At 39.4% G+C, this 20641-nt stretch overlaps 1 protein-coding gene across 1 annotated transcript in view; it reads right to left on the bottom strand.

The window, feature by feature from the left end:
- LOC145416100 (carboxypeptidase D-like) overlaps positions 1-20641 on the bottom strand; it is an 89452-nt gene that overhangs the window by 52533 nt on the left and 16278 nt on the right. Inside the window, exons 3-8 of the mRNA XM_080285191.1 lie at positions 19881-20050; positions 18428-18589; positions 15760-15910; positions 13161-13240; positions 3067-3211; positions 394-545 (exon numbers count right to left, since the gene is read on the bottom strand). Of these exons, the coding sequence (XP_080141317.1) occupies positions 394-545; positions 3067-3211; positions 13161-13240; positions 15760-15910; positions 18428-18589; positions 19881-20050 (860 nt within the window). The remainder of the gene's footprint in view (positions 1-393; positions 546-3066; positions 3212-13160; positions 13241-15759; positions 15911-18427; positions 18590-19880; positions 20051-20641) is intronic.

Genomic DNA, 20641 nt, shown 5'->3' with positions numbered 1-20641 from the left:
GGAAATGGCATCAATATAACTGGGTGACTCCACTACCCAGTTATATCAGTCTCTAGGTTACCTCCCTATCCCCTAAAAGGAGAATGGTGGACTGTAGGAGGAGGACAACTTCAGCCTACAGTCCACTGGGTTCACATATCAGATGAACCTGAGGCTACGGCCACTACTACTACTACTACTACTAATACATACTGTACAATTATTTAGTGTTGGCATAAATACATTCCTACAGTGTTCCAATTCTCCTTTCAGCAATAAACCTTCATATCAAAGGAGTCTTGCCTAAGCTGAATAAAACCATCCTGTATTAGCAGAAGGGGTAAATGAAGAATTATTTATCTAATTTATTCAACAAAAAACATGAAAATAAATATAAAAACCTCCTTAACCTACCCGGCTCATGCACTCCCGGGTTATCGGATATCTCAAGGACGTACAGCTCTCGTCTTTCCACACTTGTACCGGCTGAGTATAGACGGGTTAGGTTCGGGTATTTGGCTGCCAGATCTCGCAGGTATTCCTCAAGGGCTTCGTAGTGGTGGTATCTGTAGGAAATAAACAGCTATACTGCATGTCTGACCTGACAAAGATCCCTAACCCCTTTCAGGTCAGTTCATGGCCAAGTTTAGTTGGACTGTAAGGCTAACTTGACTAGCAACCAAGGAGACTCATTCCTACTGCATAACAAAGGCTCACTGAATTCATAAGGCCACAACTTGATATTAAAGTTATAGAAATAGTCCAGTTGTTATGTAAAAACAAGCCAATTACATTCTTTGTTACTGATAAACTTTTATTTCCTTATCATTACTAAGTCCCCAATAAATTAGAAACAAACTACATACTAGCCCCTTAAATCCAATGACATACTTTGCACTTTTTTCTTGCTATCTCAGGGCAATTTTATTCACCTTAGGATGGGTGTTGCGCATAGGTTAATTATGTGCAAGTCAAAGATGGGGAAAAGAAAAAAAAAAAAAAGAAAAAAAAAAAAGGCTGATTAGGTGCAAGTTATAGAAACAAAAAAATCTGATAAAGTGCAAGTCAAAGATGGGGCAGCAAATAAATAAATATATAAATAATAATAATAATAATAATAATAATATTAATAACAATAATAACAATATTTATAATAATAATAACTATCTATCTATCTATCTATTGCCAGACGCCTCAATCTTGTTTGGGGTGGTATATTAATAATAATAATAACAATAATAACAATATTTATAATAATAATAACTATCTATCTATCTATCTATTGCCAGACGCCTCAATCTCGTTTGGGGTGGCCACAAACAAATCGCCTCCAAGTCGCCCTGTCCCCCGCCATTTCACTGCCCTGCTCCAAACTCACACCCCCCTCTCTCATATACCTCTCCACCCCATCCCTCCATCTCATCCTCGGCCTTCCCCTCCCTCTTCCCCCCTCCACCTCACTCACATACACTCTCTTCGCCAGTCTTTCACCCTCCATCCTCTCCACATGGCCAAACCACCTCAGTGTGTTCCTCATAACGCTTCCTATCACATCCACATCCACACCACAACGCTCCTTTATATCCTCATTCGTCAGCCTGTCTCTCCATGTGACTCCACAGGCTCCTCTTAAATAACTCATTTCCACTGCTCTCACTCTTGATAATAATAATAATAATAATAATAATAATAATAATAATAAAAAGAATGGTGGTGGAAAGGAATGACTGGAGTGGGTGGGACAGGCTTAGATGGTGTTGGGTGGTGGGGTGGAATGGAATGAAGTGCAGTACACCTTTTGGAGATGTATACTATATGAGTGGCAGCACTGAGGGTGGGAAGGTATGAGTCAAAGAAGTGTGACTGGGGGGGAAGGTGGGGTAGACACAGGGTGGGATGGGTGGAGAGGAGAGGGTTGGATGGATAAGAAAGATGATGGCTTGCAGCATTTGGCAAGGGGCAGTATCTCCCATAAAGATGGGCACCGAAGGTTACCATTGCTTGCAAGGGCCAACCACAAATACTTGGAATTTCATAATGCAGATAAAAAGATAATAAATAAATAAATAAATAAATAAGTAAATAAAATAAACATATACAAATAAATCAGCTTCACTCCACATGCTATACTGTATGATCTACATGCACCTAACAAAATTCTCAGTTCCATTCCAAGGCTCAACCAAGAACTACCTCCTCTAATATTCCTGTCTTCTCTCAATCTTTATGCATTCATACTTGTGACCTCAGAGACAATGGACTGAAGAGAGACTGCTAGTGTTAGAGTACCATGGACAGCCACCATTAGTTGATCACGGTTGATGCATTTTGGAGCCTTTATAAACAAAACAAAATAATACCAGCTAATGCCAGACTGTTTTATTCAGCTCAGTGAGTCATAAGCGCCTGATTGTACTCAAACTTGTATCATTATCCCTCTCATATTCGGGACAACTCTGTATTGTATTCCATCTAACATTGGACAATTTTATTCCACTCGGAGCTGGTCACAGGAGCCACAATGTGTTACCATAGTACTGGTACCATCATCCCCATCAAGGTCAGGGCAACTCTAGAACCTACTCTATATTAACAAACACATAACTCTAGAACCTACTCTATATTAACAAACATACAATTTTATTCACCCCAGGGTTAGCCATAGGATACTGAAAAAAAATTCATCCATCATCCAATCCTACGTTGCACCATGAGGAGCGTAGGAGCCCGGGGCTAGACAGTTGGTCCTGGCATTTAAGATGAGAGTGGCCAGCCTCACTTATCCCTGAGTGGCATTACATGAGCAATAAACCCCAACCACCCCTTGGATATAAACCTTCACCGGCTCAATCCGATTGGAGCGCAATACTGTAATTACCCACTAAACCACCAGGTGCCAAAATTTGGTTATATAGTTACCACCCAGCATAGTAAATGGTTTCCTGGTGTACAGGAAACCATTTGGCTTGTCACTCAGTGTAGAGTCACCCAAGGGCAGAAGGAAGAGGAAAGAATGAAGGAAAGAAAGACAGAAGAAAAAAGAGAAAAAAAAAAGGAAAGAAAAAAGAAAAAGTAAAATGCACTCACTTGAATTCAGGATAGGTCAAGAAACCCTCCTCCTCAGGTTTCCTTGGTCTTGGTGTGGTTGTGGTTGTGGTGGTGGTGGTGGTTGTTGTGGTGGGTGGCTTAGCTGTGGCTGAGGTGTTTGTGGAGGTGCTGGAGGGACTGGCAGCTTCAGGTTCAATTTTGGTGGTGGTGGTAGAGGCAGCAGCTGTGGTAAATAAACCTGCATTTACTATACAGCACTAATGTGGTAAAATAAGACTCCACTTACTATACTGAAAAATGACGAGGTAAACAAGACTGCAAATTCCTGTACTATACTGCTAAATAAAGTTGCATTTATTCTAATAATAAATAAGACTGCATTTATTACTGTATAAATATTAATAACATACAGTAAATAAGAATGCACTCCCTAGAATCATGGCTAAATATTCTAATCTAAATAAAGTTGCATTTACTATACTGACCAGTGATGTTAACCTCTTCAATATGTTTGTACTTTATTCCTCTTACTGCCTGATGATTTTATTTAGCTATGGAAGACACTTTTCATGAAGGAAATTTAAATACAATATTTTGTTACCCCTTCAGTACAATGACTTCTTTCATACATTCTTGTTACTACTACCTGGTGAGTTAGATTGTATGGTATGAGGTTTAATCTGTTTTTCCTTACTCTATTCATCTTCTGGGGAAATAAAAAAAAGACAAAAAATAAAAAAAAATAAAGACTGGTAATGAAGGGTTAGCAACAATCTCCAATTACCCCTGCAGTACAGTGACACGTTATAAATTAATTTGCTATCACCAGAAAATTTTATTGGCCAGGAGGCCTGACAGAAATGTGTGACTTGTTTAGCTTATACTGGGGAAAAAATAAATAAAAACGAGAAGAAGAACAAAAGTAAAATGTACGAACTGTGGTTAGCCTTGAATCCTGTGACATATTTTTGGGGTTATTTTTGCTACTTACAGATTATTTTATCTAACTTATGAAAGGTATCTCATACTGAAGGGGTTTACTAAGGCTATATGTAACCAACCTAGTTCAAAAGTCTATTCTAACCCAAATATAATCATCAACTGATGACAAGAAAAAAAAAAAAAATTATGACATCCCTAGGCTCAGTGAGTTAACACAGCTAAATATTGCACTGCTATCCTAATAATGAAGCAAAGTATCTGTACTGTATAAATGTACTATAATAAATATTAAATACTGTACTAATAGGTATACAAGCCTCTTAGATGAGTGTACAAAGCCATAATTTTTATGTAAAACTGTGGCTTAGACAAACTTTGAAAAAAATCATACATAAATACAGTACAAGACACACTACCTGTCTGTAATTTAATACTAAAACTACAAAGTACTGTATTTATTACAGAAAAATTTTGCACCTTTAATTTTAACTGTAGTTAAAAATATCTTACACCAATAAGCATTAACTAGGAAGCATTCAATACTGATGAGTAAAAAATAATAAGGATTTGATTCGTACTTTGGCATTAATCTACCTGAAAATATTATATATTTAATTGTTTTAAATCTTATTCAGATTTCTAAAGTTGTAGATAGGAATATGAAGGTCCAATACTATATTGTACTGTACTCACAACTGTATGTGCTAACTATTAACCCATCTGATCCGTGAAGTTACCAAATTTAGTGTTTCATTCAGGTAAAGATTTGACAATTTTCTTTACCTAAAGCAAGTTTCACAAGTCACATGGCTAAAAAAGATCTCTATAAACTATTTTGTTCATACAGATACACTTAGGTATTTCAATAATGCCAAAACCCAATTAAGCGTGTTCAACCGAGAGAAATTTTTTAAAGCAAAGGTTTAAGAAATCCTGTACTGTATCTAAATAGAACCCTTTAACTGCTATGACTGCACTCTGATATTTCATTTATGCAAATGCCACATGACTTTGTTGTATTTTTCTCAGTGGAGAAAAATACAAAATTCCAATATAGTACTGAACCCAAGAATTCATCAACTGACTTAGAATGCTTCCTACTCAACCCCACACCACATTTCCACCCCCACACTCAAGTCCCATCACCAGCAATAAAATAAAAACAAATAATAAAATATGAAAGAAAATATAACAATAAATAAATACAATAATAAAAATAAACAAAACAGAATTAATAAATAAATAAATGAAAATGAAAAACATACTGCATAAACTAAAGAAATATTTACACAAAATACTTTAAATTATATACAATACAATCAACCACAATATAAGGGATGTATAATCAAAATAAACAAATTATAACAGTGCATACATCCATTCCCCAACCATCCCCACCATATACACCCACAAACAAGGCACCAATTAAAAGTTATGGTACTTATGATGAAAATTTATCAACATTTGAAGTTATGGTAGTCTACAAAGGATAATAAGTGAATCCCTCCGGTACCATGATCTCTTTTACAGTTTAAAACATGGGCAGGAGGAGTTTAAGACAAGTAAAAAGGTAATTCCATAAAATGAAGGTACTAGGAATTTAAAATATGAGAAAGAGCAAGAGTTGATGATATGGAAGGAAAGAGTTCAAAATAAGGAAAACGCAAGTTCAAATTATGGGTGGCTGGCATTCACAATAAGATGAAAGAGTTCAAAATATGAGATGGAGTATTTACAACATGTAAGCAAGTTCACAATATGAGGAGTTCACAGTATGGGACCTCAAACTCCAAAGGTCTTAAAAAAATAAAATAAATGATAATAATAATTACAATACAAGAAAATTTAGTGGAAATTCAATAAACTTGTGCAAAAAGTTCAAGGCAAACCATATAAAACAATACAAGAAACACATAACACAATACAACAACAGACCCAAGTCAAGCTATTAGATAACGAAATACAAAACTTCAAGACTAGAAGAAAAAAGAAGACCAAAGCATGAAGAAAACCACACATAAAACCAGCATGAGGAAAAATGTACATGATATCGGCATGAAGAAAAATGCACATGAGAACAAATGTATGACACTGGCAAGACAGAAAATGCACATGAACCTTGGACGAGGAAAAACGCACACAATACTTGCAGGCAGAAAAGCACCCATGACACTGCTATGTGGAAAAATGCACAAGAAGCTGGCACGAGGAAAAACGTCAATTATAATGCCATGAGGAAAAATGCACACAACACTGATATGTGGAAAAACATACATGACACTGACGAGGAAAAATACACACAGCATTTGAGCAGGACATACTCATACACTGGGGAAGGCCATATTAATTTGGGATATGCACGACAAAATGATGAAGAGGAAGGATATGTATACAAGCAGTCCACATTGTTTAGTTAGGTATGTATGTATTCCAATATACCACAACTTTAACTATACAAATGGTTCTTAAAATTCTGCCATAAGAGACATTTGAGTAGTCAAGTAATCTGGTAGGTTAAGATGTTCAGGTATACTGGGGGGAAAGGAGGAGGGACTACCAATTGAATGAAACTCCCTTTAAGAGATATAAATGAGATGCAAACTGGTGCATTAAGATGGCCTGGGCTTGCTGAGAGAAAAAAGGAGGGTGACTGGCCATGGAGGATCACAGGTCCAAATACATGGAGAAAAATGATCAGAGGCAGAATGAAAAGACACTCAGGGAACCTTTAGGATATGGGACTGAATAGGGGAATGGCTCAAGACTATAACATATGAGACCTGCCATCACGTGAAATAACCTACACAAGACACCACTGCCAATGGTCTCTGAATATAAACACAAACGTACCAATGGGGCTTTAACAGGCAATCTTTCGTTACTGTACTGTGGATTTACTGTCTCAAGAGATGTCACAATGGCAACTTATACTGAGGATTTAGTGTGCAACAAGAAGGAAGAATACATCACTCAACACATGGGTCAAGATGGAAATACAGTATGCAACAACTCTTTAGCAAAATACAGTAAGCCAACAGACAACTCACAAGGAATAGCAAACTGGCTCATGAGAAGAAAAAAATCTGTCAACGCTTTAGTAATGCGACAAAATGAAGGAACATACTCACTCCACACACACACACACACAAAACACCTTATTAACACTCATCAGCCAACACAAACTCACATGCTGTAGCAAACTGGACTCTGAGAAGGAAAAACATACACAACACTTCAACAACACAACAAAAGGAAGGACATACTCACTCAACACACAGTCAGTGAAGGAAAAACATAGTCAACACTTTCATAAAACACTTGAATGCAAAACACACAACTCACATGTAGCAGCAAACTGGATCATAAGAAAGAAAAAACAAACACTTCACTTCAAGAACACATGAAATGGAATGACATACTCAACACACAAGCTGAGAAGGAAAACCATACTCAACCCTTTAGCAACACAAATGTATGCCAACACAAACTCACATGGGAATTATAAGAATGGAAAAAACAAACACTTCACTTCAAGAACACATGAAACGGAAGGACATACTCACTCAACACAAAAACTGAGAAGGAAAACCATGTTCAACCCTTAAGCAACACATCTGTATGCCAAAACAAACTCACATGGAGTGGCAAACTGGCTTATAACCTGGTGAGCAGCAGAGTCAGACTGGGATGCACGAAGGGTTGATGACGAACTGAGCGCTTTGTTTACGGTAGTCGAACCATTATGCTTCTGAGGGACACTTACTGAGGTGGTGGCAGTGGTGGTTGCCTTATGCTTCCCATGGCTCATGTTAGTAGCTGATGTGTTAATTTTAGAATCTGTGCTAGCTGTGGTTTTCTTATCCATCCCGTGGCCGAGATTAGTGGTTGAGATGTTAATTTTTGAGGATGTGCTAGGTGTGGTTATCTTATGCTTCCCAAGGCTGAATTTGGCAGCTGAGATGTTAATTTTAGAGGCTGTGCTAGTTGTGGGTGGCTTATCCTTCCCATGATTGAGTTTTGTCACTGAGATGTTAACATTAGACAGGCCAACAGATGCAGTGGTACGGGTGGCTGATGACCCATTGTGAGTTAAGGCTACACTGCTCTTGTCAATGGTGCTTTTATGGCTTTCATTTTGCATGGAATTGTTATGGCTTTTGCTCTGCTTAGAGTTATTGTGGCTCTTGTTCTGCACAGAGCTGTTAATAGCTGATGAGGAGACAGGTGTGGAAGTTTGACTGATTGAAGACCAGCTATATTTTGAGCCTCTGGAACTTTGATCACTACTGCTTTTTTCACTTTCATTTTGTACCAGTTCCCCAGTGCCACTCACTTCCTTTGCCACATTTGTACTGCTATTGTTTGTGGCAGGAATGTTGTCTACTGAGAGACTGACTTCAATTTTCACAGGCTGGTTATCTGCCATGTGAGTTTTCTGGCTACTATTAACATTAACTTTCCCAGTTACTTGCTGTTGGACTGTGGTTTTGTTGCTGTCCTTAGCTTTGTCTGTAGTTTTGTTGCTTGTACTTGAAATATCAACAGGCTTAGTTCTTCTCCTCTGCACTTTAGGTACCATCTTCCTTTGTGCTATGCTGCTGTTCGGAAACTCAAAAACTGATATTTTTTCTATATCTAGGCTATGCATACTTGTCGGAATATTCAGTGCTTTTCGTTCATTTGCTGAAACGGATGGCTTTTGTTTTACCCTTTTCACAGCTGCCCTCTTTACCAATGATGATGCTTTCCGCTCCCCAGTCATGCCAGTGAACTCAATGGCCTTACCACTTACGCCAGAAACTGTCTCTGAGGGTTTACCAGAGTCATGTGCAGAATCAGAAGCTTTCTTTATAATGGTGAAAGTCTGAGAGAAGTAAAGAGTGACAGCATTTGCATAACACATTAATAATAGGCACAAAATGAGAAGAAAGGAGTGACAGAATTTACGTAGCATTCAAGTACTGTAATAGAAATATAATATAGGTTTGAGAGAACAAGTAGTGACAGCATCTATACAAGGTGTCCCAGAAGGAAAGGGTATAGCTTTTGGGATATGACACATGCGGAAATTCCAAGTAAAAAATGCAACATCAACATTTGTCCATATCCCAATCGTTATGGAGCTACAGTTCCTGAAAACCTTATGGGTGAATTATGAGGGAGGTTGTTTTATCCCATTAGATCATCAGTAAATGCAGCTCCGTAATGGCTGAGATACAGACACATGTTGATATGGCATTTTTTACTTCAAATTCCCTATGTTCTTTCCCCCCAGGACACCCTGCATTTAAAAAAAAAAAAAAAAAAAAAAAAAAAGTAATGGGCATATTCTTAACCCTTCAATCCAATGACATGTTTTTAAATTTTATTCTTGCTGCATCATACAATTTTATTCAGTTTGGGATAGACTTCGAACAGGAGGCAGTTAAATATACCTTTTCTTCACCCCATCTCCTCAAAATTAAACAAAATCATCTTAAGGCAGCAAGATTAATCAGGAAAAAAATGTCACTGGACTGAAGGGGTTAAAACAGAGAGGAAAAAGGTGAGATAATTCCCCAAAACTTCCAGTGTCATTTAAGGATACTTGTAAGCATTGGACACTGTTAACCTGCATGCCATATTTACCCCTTCAATCTGATAACATATTTTTGCATTCTATTTTAACTACTTCCAGACAATAATACTCAACTTATGACATGTCTAGTTCCGAAAGGGGTTAAAGAGAACTGTATCTAACTCCTTTAGTATTAAAAAAAAAAAAAAAAAAAAAAAAAGCTCCAAAATTGACAGTAGGAGAAAAAAGGGGCAGGATTAGATTGAGGGGATTTGGAACCACAACAGGCAGCCAGGCAATGAGGATACCCATGCTTTATTCTCAGCTACCCATGTTCTACTCTCATCATGGGTTTCACACCACTGGGCAGGGATCCTCAACTCTCTCCCTCCCTCCAAGAATGAGGATGGTGGACTGCAGGAAATGAGGGACGTTAATCTGCAGTCCACTGGGTTCATGTATGTATCAGCCTGGAGCCATTAGAACAACACAGGTTTCACAAATTACAGCTTAATATTGGGGGATTTCCTTACACCTTTCTTGTCTCTGGTTTAAGAATACAGCCACAAATATATACAGAGTGGTCCATATATAGCACTCCTCTTTCACTCCCCCAGGCTATTTCTCATGTTTTGCAAGGATGGTTCAAGCAGTTACAAATGAATATCCTGCATCATTTATTTCCAACTCACACTGCCACATCCTCACCCACACCAGCACACTGAGCCATCCATGCAATACATACGATACCGCCGAATGAGTTTCTAGTGGAGTGCTATTTATTGACCACCTGTATATACAAACAACTGAATATGTGAGAACCTGCTTGCAAATGGCAGTGAAAATATGAGGATATGCAAAGATGTTAAGCATAAAAATAAAGGTACTATGGAATATATAAACAATGCATTAAAGAATAGATATACATTAGCAAAGTATATATAAGTTTATTACAAAGTGGAAAGATGCTACTGAAAAAGATAAAAAGCTGTATTGCAAAAAGGAAAGTACTGTACTGCAAAACACAGGCTATCGGCTTCACCAAACATCTTTACCAGATTTCTAATTATTTCAAGGGGTAGGTAGGATTCAAATTAGTAAAATGAAAATACCAAGTCATTTAGGTAATCACACTAGTTATATTCATGCAGGTACTCTTTCTACAGCATTCACACAAAACAGCATTAATTCAGAGCATTATCAGTCACATAAAAGTATAACAGAAATTTAAAGTCAAGTCCAAGGGTAATATTCTTGTGGGCTTACTTATTTCTCTCTGACCCATTTTATTGTACCGTAGTGTATGGGATTTTAATATTCTCTTGTATGTTATTCATACACCTTGGCTCCCACACACCTCTTCCTTACCTTATTTTCCATAGGGTATATAAATTCTCTCATGTTAGCTATACAAATTATGCTAATATTGTAAAGATATCATTAACATACTACAGTACTGTACTGTATAAAGAGGTGTATTAAGCAAAATAAACTGCTAAGAAACAACTGCTAATGTATTTTTGCCTCTGACATGTTAAGGTTCTCTCGCATTTCATTCACGTTAATCACATTCACATATGAGAGAGGGCGGTATAAGTTGGAGGGGGAGGACAGCGAAATGGCAGGGGACAGGGCGACATGGAAGCAATTTGTTTGTGGTCACCCCTTCTCGGATTAAAATGCCTGGCTGCAGTCAGATAGATAGATAGACATTCACAGTTTCACACTGTCCTGGAGAGGGATGCTTTCATGCAGTGACACCAATATAACTAAGCAGCAAAACTACCTGGTTGTATCAGTGCCACAGGATGAAGACATCAATGTTCCTCAAGTCATTCCTTATTCCTCAAATGGAAATTGGTGGACTACAGAAGAAGACTAACTTCAGCTGCAGTTCACTGGGTCCAGATTCAAATGAGCCTGGTATCACAACAACACTGACATTAACATACAAGGGAATAGTAACATATAAAATACAAACTACTGTGAATAACCTCATAATCCCACAAGAATACATCCCCAATTCACAAGACCAACATTAGCATAGAATTTAACTACAAACATGCAGATAAGGTGCAGTTTAAAAAGTGATAATAAAATGCCATCTGTGGTCAATGACATAGTACTGCTCGCACGTTCGCTTGCTGTGGCGGTGATATCTGTGAGGTGGCGAGAGAAAGGATTACTCTTGTAAAGCACCTCATTAGTGCATCTTTTAAAATTTTAATTATAAAATTCCCTAACTCCTTCTAGCTCAGTTGACAGCCATATGCAGTCAGACTGGAGGGTGAACTTGACTAGTAACTACAAAGACACTTTCCTACCTCATAACTAAGATTCATTAAATTTCATAAAACAATAACTTGGTACTCAAGTTGTGAGAGTGTTTCTCCACCAGGTAAAAAAAAAAAAAAAATACTACCCTGAATAGTAAAAGTGATAGCCAATCCTTTTTCAATCTTTTTGAAATATGAAGGCCCAGTGCTAAGATACCACAGTCCAGAATGTTTAAGAATAGATGACCAACCTACTCCCCTTAGTGGCAATACCACAATGAACTAGAAAGTACTGTACTCTGAGAGCGCAGATCTCTCCCAACGCCAATAAAATTTATTATTTACAGATGTCATCCCCCTTTTCTGCATTTCACGCAGTCAATCAATTCTAACGTCTTAGTTCGCCCTGTTACACAATCTCAGACAGTGCATATCTCCAACAACAATAAAATTTATTATTAATTCCTGCATCTGGATCCGGATCTATCTCAGAATCTGATAAACTCTTCCTCAGTTCCCATTGCTCACCTATCCACCATATTTCACTGATATCCAATATAAACTTTTTGAGATATCTTGTATCCAGGCAAATAGACAAACAACTTCTTTGGCAGAGGTGGTGTTGAGGGAGGGGGGATTACCACTTCTGGACTGAACCCATGTGCATGGCAAGTCCGTACCCCCAACTGGAGCGTTCTAATCACTGCACCACCCGACACCTACTTTACATAGTACACTGTATATATAAAAACTGAAATTACCATCATCATCACTTCCCTTCTTTTTTTACTCTTCCTGCTCCTCATCCTCACCATCATCAATCAAAGAGCAACACCATAATCATAAATACCTTCAAGAGATAACGGATCCTAACTACATTAACGTAAAAACAGGGCACCACCATCATCCTGCTGACCCTTCTTCCCACTCAAGGATGAAGTAAGGTAGGATCAAGAAGCATAGAAGGAGAAAACAAGAAAAAAGGGGAGAAATACAAACACGATGCCCGGTGAAAAAAGTCACACTATCATTCAGACATTCAAGTCTTCACAGTCCTGCCTCCACCTTACAGACCTAACCATCTGCATATTTTTTTCTTTATAGATGCACTTTGTATACATCTACTAAAAAGAATCAAACCGTATACTAGTTATATATAAAAAAAAAAAAAGAAAGGAAGGGGGTGCCAAACCTTTGTCATGTGCTCCTCATTTTATCTGGAACATTTTATATAGGTTTGGAGGCCAATATTGAAATATTTCACAAAAAATGAACTGGGGAAAAAAAAAAAGTCTATCATAACCCTACTTCCCAAAAAAACATGATTTGAAAAACTATAAATATGTCAAAAAACTCACCTGCTGCTCGTTTCATCCTAAGGTCAACTCGGGACACACCCTTGCTCCCAACCGTGACTGACTGCCTGGCTGGCTCGTAACTGAGAAGAAAAATATTTTGTCACCTTCTACCTATTTTGAAAAAAAGAAAAAAAAAAAGTACCAATCTGTACTCCCCCCCCCCCCAAAAAAAAAAAGTATCCTGCAGGAAGGGTTCAGTGATATACAGTACTAAGTGATCAATAAAGTTAGTGATGTCCCAAGACAAATCTATTATCAACTGAATGAGAATATAGCGATTCCTTGGTTATGGCACACTTGGTTACAGCAGTTTTTTTTACCACTGCTAGATGAAAATTGCACTCCTGCCACTACTGCATAATGTACTTTTTGGCTAAAAAACTTTATCATGCACCTAAGCTGGTTTCTGCCAATAATGCTGGTGAAAAATCTGTGGTTTCTGATGGCTCTGAGGGATTCAAAGATGATTCCCTACTCACGGAGTTGATCCCAGGTGGTGGAGACCACTAACTCTCCATCCCCCACCATCAGATCCCCTTACCTCAAGTCCATCTTGGGTCTCTATATGGCTCGTGTTTCTTCTTTATTGTGCCCGTTTCATCATTTTCTATTAACTTAACCACACCTGTGTGTTTCTGATACTTACCATAACAGTCTGTATATACAGGTCGTCCCCTACTTACGAACTGTCAACTTACAAATGTTTGCACTTACAAATTTATACTCTCAGTAAAATACTTAATAAATTACATGGAATTACATGAGATATTCAACACTTTCTTACAAAACAGGCTTTGTGTTAATGATTTTGCCCAACTGCAGGCTAATGTAAGTGTACCAAGCATGTTTAAAAGGCTTGGTAGGCTATGATGTTCAGTGGGTTAGATGTATTAAATGCATTTTCTATTCTATCTATCTATCTATTGCCAGACGCCTCAATCTCGTTTGGGGTGGCCACAAACAAATCGCCTTCAAGTCGCCCTGTCCCCTGCCATTTCACTGCCCTGCTCCCAACTCACACCCCTCTCTCATATACCTCTTCACCCCATCCCTCCATCTCATCCTCGGCCTTCCCCTCCCTCTTCCCCCCTCCACCTCACTCACATACACTCTCTTTAGCAGTCTTTCACCCTCCATCCTCTCCACATGGCCAAACCACCTCAGTGTGTTCCTTATAACGCTTCCTATCACATCCACATCAACACCACAACGTTCCTTTATATCCTCATTCGTCAGCCTGTCTCTCCATGTGACTCCACAGGCTCCTCTTATATAACTCATTTCCACTGCTCTCACTCTTGACTTGTGTCCTTCCAACAACGTCCAAGCTTCACTTCCGTACGTTAGAGTTGGTATCACAATACTGTCATGTAGTAACTTTTTCACTTCCATGCTCACTTCCCTGTTTCTTATCACTGCTTTCAAAGAACCAGCAACCTTTCTTCCCTGCTGTACCCTTTCAAGCACTTCACCCTCCAAACCTCCATCCTTACTCATCACACTACCCAAGTACTTAAACGTACTCGCATTTTCCAATTCCTCACCATCCAACCTCACTGTACATTCACTGACTTCACCTCTCTCAAAGACCATCACTTTACTCTTCCCTATATTCACCTTTAGATTCCGTTTCTTACACACTCTCTCAAACTCATCCACCAAGCCTTGCAGCTCCCCTTCGTCTTCACTCAACAACACAGTATCATCTGCAAACAACAGTACAGGGAATTTCCAAACACTATCCTCTCTCACCAGGGCCACTCCAACATCCACTACCCTACCTTGTACCTCTTTTATTACCCCATGCATGTACAGATTGAATAACCATGGAGACATGACACATCCCTGTTTCAAACCAACTTTCAAAGAGAAAAATTCACTTAGTTCACCATCCACACGCACTGCAGCCTTCGCACCATCGTACATACTCTTCACAGCATTCAACAACTTCCCATCTACTCCATATATTCTTAACACTTTCCACAATCCTTGTCTATCCACCCTGTCATATGCTTTCTCCAAATCCATGAAAGCCGCATACAACTTCTTTCCCTTCTCTAGAAACTTTTCCATTAAAGATCTAAGAATGAATATCTGATCTACACAACCTCTTCCCTTCCTAAAGTCTCCCTGTTCTTCTCCAACTAATTTCTCTGTTCTTTCTCTAACTCTGAAAAAATAAACTTACAAGCAGTTTCTCGGAACGTAACCCCGTTTGTAAGTGCGGGACGGCCTGTAGGTCACTATCATCATCAGGAAGCACACATACATACATAAGCGTGTGCATGAATCCACAAAAACTGTAGCTCCCCTCATCGCCAAATTAATTTAATCCATCTCAAATACACATGGAAATTAACTCATCCTTAATACACATATGGATATTATGTAATTTGTTCTATATGATTAAAGTTACATCTCCAAACAATTCTATACACTTTATAACAGATTTTTCATCCTGGAGCAGTTAGGTAGTTTTTATTAACCTCTCCAGCACTAGAAATCCTTCTTAAGTTAAATAAAATCATCTGCAGGTAGCAAGAACAAAATAACTATTACATCATTATAGTGAGGGGGTAATATCTGTCCACACACTTACCCAAAAGCCCGTGCCACAAGGGTGTAAGTGCCGGGCATGAGGAGACGCCAGTACTCTCCACTGGCAGAGGTGGTCACATTGTAGCTGATTTCCTCCACGCTGACCTCTGCACCCTGCAAACCCTCACCTGTGTCTGCATCACTCACAATACCTAGCAACAACAGCAAAAGTATCACCATTATACATGTGCATCCATACAAATGGTAGAGTGAGATGTACAGTCTCCTATCATGATAAAACTTGCCATTTTGGATGGAACTGTTTCAGTTCATTTGCAAAACTGTGTCCAGGTGCATGCATACTGAAGCAGCTACATCTAAAATGGGGAGTTCACCCCTGCAAGCTGCAAGGTACTGAGGTTATCATCATCATCTTCATCCCAACCCTAACTCTAATCTAAGAAATAAGTAATAAAAGCTGTTCTGCCCAGCATTCAACTTGGATACAGCACTGGCTTTGTTGAGTTGTACTACTAATACTGCACCCAACACTGCACCCTTTAGTGATGAATATCAAGTGACTTACATGTTTGCCATTTTAAGTACATCAGTCCTCACTTACATCCAGGATGCAGGCAGGTAAGCTTCATGAAAAAGGCTTTAACTCCCTAATTCAAGATGTCCTTTTTAGTTTTTCTTGCTGATGCTCTACTCTTTTTACTCTAATCTGGCCTGAAACTGCCATCTCTCCAGCTTCAATGCTAAGCTGTAACAAGAGATTAACACTAGAATATGATGCTGGTCGAGCGGAAGTGCTATGGAAAGACTGTAGAGCCGTAACAATATTGTACTCTGCCACTGATGTGAGTGAAATGAGTGGCAAAAGGACAAAAATGTACACCAAATAAAAGTAAAATGACTAGAGATTATATTATTAAACCCTGCAAAGGTCTCTCATACTGAAAGGAGGTTATGAAGGCTATCTATCCCAAACTTAAAATCATCACAAGAGGGCAAGAATAAAATGAAGATGATATCCCCAGGCTCAGTGGGCTAAGTAAGACAGGCTTCTGGTTCCATGACAGAGGAGTTTAAAAAAAGAAAAGAAAAAAAAAAAAATCAGAACAACTATAGAATGAATCATGAACTTAAAAAAAAAAGTTAATTCATATGCAACTTAAGAAAATGAAATAATCAACCCTTTCAGTCCAAAGATGTATTCTACTGGTTTATTCTTGCGATGTCCAGATTCTTTTATTCATCTCAGAACACAACCCTTGTAGTGCATCAGTTAGTAAAAGTTTATCTACTAGTAAATCCTACACTTTACAAGTCTCTCCAAAGCTGAATAAAATACAATACAGTAAGCTCTCAATTATCCGTCGATGCAATATCCAGCCCAACACAATATCTAGCACTGCTGGCTAGGCTCTATTGAAGCAGTGTCTGGCAAAATTTTGCAACATCCGGCACTGAAGTAGGACTGGCAGTTCTATGCAATATCCTGCATCAAGGAGTATCAACCAGCTTGTAAGCGGTAGCCAACCAGCACCTGGGATGACCCAGAAACGTGCCAGCCAATGGGAACACCTGCTACACACCAGCCAATCAAAATCCGTCAAAGGACCAGCTTACCCGGAGGGACGAGCATACCGTATCATTCTCATTCTCGCACGTGGATCTCAAATAGTAAAGACGTGTCTGCACGCTCTGCTCTTCTGACCACGCAGTCATGAAACCGTAGTGCTGTGATTAACTCTGTGGCGTCCTATGCTTGTTGTTGTTGCACAGCCAATGGCCTGTCAGTGCTCATGTCCTAGTGCTCTACTGTGATCTTTAAATTATGATTGCACACGGTCCACGGTGTACAACTCTACCCACCATCGATGCCAGTACAGTACTTGGTGAGTACATACAGCACAGCAGTACACTATGTACTGTATTACTGTTCTGTACTGTATCATTACTGTATTTTATTTTATGCTTAGTTTTCATCTTGAGAAAGCTTTTATGAGAGAGGGTTGAGACAGACAGTGACAAAATATCTGGCTCGACATCGCATGTTGAGCCAACTGGGGGGTACAATGCAATATCTGACATTTCACTTTATTCGGCATATGGCCTGGCTGCATTACAACGGATAATTGAGAGTCTACTGTATTCTGAATGTAGCATGAATCATATGAAAAAAAATGTACCCGGAATGAAGGGGTTTAAATGAGGACTAACTGCATAACTAGGACTTAGGGTCAAAGTCTAGGTGGAATAAGAGACTTTGTAGCACCTCTTCCTCAGTTAACTATTTACCTTGACATTATTTTGCAGGTTATTCACAGCATTTTATTTCTGACATATTGTACTTTGGATCAGTAACATACTGTACAAGAGAATACTAACTCCTTCAATCTGATGAAGTATAATCTATCTCCTGCTTGCTGTCTCCAAATGATTTTATTCGGCTTTGGAGACTTTTCAAACACGAGGGGTTTGACATTGCCTTCATTAATCCCTTCACTACTAGAGATCCTCCCTAGGTTCAATAAAACTGTCTGGAGATAGCAAGAATAAAATATAAAATACATCATTGCAGTGAAAGGTCTATGTGTAAAAGGTAAAATAAACTGTTCAGGAAGTTGCTACCTAGCCTCCATGTCACTCAGAATGTACCCTTTACTATACCGATACTCCTCTCCGCTACATCTCACCACCCCAGTAATTGTGTTCCTTACCTTTAGCCCCAACATGAACCTGCTCCAAGAATGCCATGAGAGACTCCCGGTTGTTGTCCCACTCACGAGGTAAAGTGCTGGCCTGGGGATACTTGCAGCATGACAGTTCAAAGGTCACCTCCATACATGACCCATACACGTAGTTGAAGTCCTGCATTCCACCTGAGAACGGGAACAGTGAGAGCAAGTTTCACTCATTTATGTCCTGTTTTAAGAAGTACAGTTTCTACTCATAATTCGTAACAGCCCCACGCAAGGTGAAAGGGCACCCAGGCAGACCACTGTGGTTCAATATCATCATCATCTTAACCATCTTTCCCACTTACATGCAATGGGAGGGATCCAGAAACAGGAACAGCAAAACATATAAGTAGGAGAACAATCAACAGAATTCCTTGAATAAACTGGCCACTACTCCTTCACCAACCCCACTTGACACGTAGGGATACAATGGTAAAAGTGAAAGAAGAAGTAGGTAGCACCACATCAAGTGAGTAGATGATGGTCACCAATGCCTACCACTTCTGAGGGGTGGTTGGGTATTGCTCTGAGTGCGTATACTGGTAAAATTCGAGAGGTAGTCGAGGTTTATTACACTTAAAAGTACCATACACCACCAACAGCAGATCATGAAACCATACAGAACTTAAGCAACACTGTAAATGAACCTATCATTATATGTGAACAAGAAAACTGGAGAAACTTTGTGGACACCTTAAGTCAGTGATGGCAAACTTAGGAAAACGTTAAGAAATATCCACACATCAAAGACTTGCCCATCATCAGCCTAGGAATTCCTACGAAACACTGATGGAACCATCCCTAGGCAGAAGAAACAAGCACTCAACCTAATAAACTATTGTATCATGCATCCATAAGCTATGAAAAAACACACACACACATCCATCCATTCAAGCCTTCAAATTTCTTGGCTCCACCTCACAGACCAACCATTCCACATAAAATTATTGTTTCTAATGAATGTGAGAGAGACTGCCACCAGATTATTTTATTCAGCTTAGGAAAGACTTTTCTACCTGGGAGGGTTACATATAGTCTTCATGATCCCCTTCACTGCTAGAGGCCCTCTTAACTTTTACATAAACAAAATCTGGTAGTACAGTGGCAAGAATTAAATAAAAAATACAGAAGCAGATTTAAGGACATAAAGGGAAGCAAGGAGGGAGGCAGGGCAAGGGAAGGAGGCAGACAAGGCAGGGGAGGGAGACAGGGGAAGGGAAGGAGGGAGGGAAAGGGGAGGGACGATGAGAGGAGGAATGTTGGGATAGTAAAGAGGGAGAAATAAGGGAGAAGAGAAAGAGAGGAAAAAGGAAGGAGAAGGGGAGAAAGAGAGGAAAAAGGAAGGAAAAGGGGAGAAAGAGGGAGTGAGTGAGAGCAGGAGGGGTGGGAAGAGGGAGAGTGTATAGGAAAAATTAACAGCAGCGGATCATACCTTTCACATCATACCAAAATGCACCGTTAGTGATTCCTCCTGGGAAGTTGTCTCCGGGACACAGGTTGCCGCGAGACATTGTGCCGTGCTTTGAGGCGTACACAGTGGCAAGGTGGCGGAACAGCTTGTCATCCGGCGCCATACTCTCAATGCAACAGTCTCGGTGAAGTCTGAGGGGAGATCCAGATGTGAATATGTCAGTACTGTATATACAAAAGACCAGAGTACTGGGGGGTTTCAAGAATACTCCCCCAGTATCCCTGCTTGTCGTACGAGGCGACTAAAAGGGTTGGTGGTGGGTTAGTGCCCCACCCCGTAAAAAGAACTAACTAAAAAAGCAAATAAAGCGCCTCGGACCCGGACGGACCATCGTTGTGACTAAGGAACGGACAAAGGACATTCTGAGAGTAGGAAGGTGGAATGTGAGAGGAGTGACTGATGAAGGGACAGAGAGAGAGATTGTCCAGATGCTTGAGGATGCAAAAGTGGATATATGTGGATTGACTGAAACTAAATGGAAAGGTGAAAGGATGAGAGAATGGGAATACGGTGTAGGTATATGTGCGGGAGTCAGTGAGAATGAGAGGGCAAGAGAGGGAGTATGTCTGATGATAAGCAAGAAGTGGAAGGAGAATATAAGAGAGTATGGAACAGTGGGTGCAAGGATTGTATGGGTGAGGATGAAAGTAGGTATACAAGCATGGGCGATTGTATGTGTGTATGCTCCAACGGAGGATCGAGTGGCAAGTGAAAGATGAGTT

Source organism: Coenobita brevimanus, chromosome 104, assembly GCF_032717465.1.
Source record: "Coenobita brevimanus isolate Jiangsu-jjx chromosome 104, ASM3271746v2, whole genome shotgun sequence".
NCBI lineage: Eukaryota > Metazoa > Arthropoda > Malacostraca > Decapoda > Coenobitidae > Coenobita > Coenobita brevimanus.
This window is presented reverse-complemented; position numbering and strand designations above follow the sequence as displayed.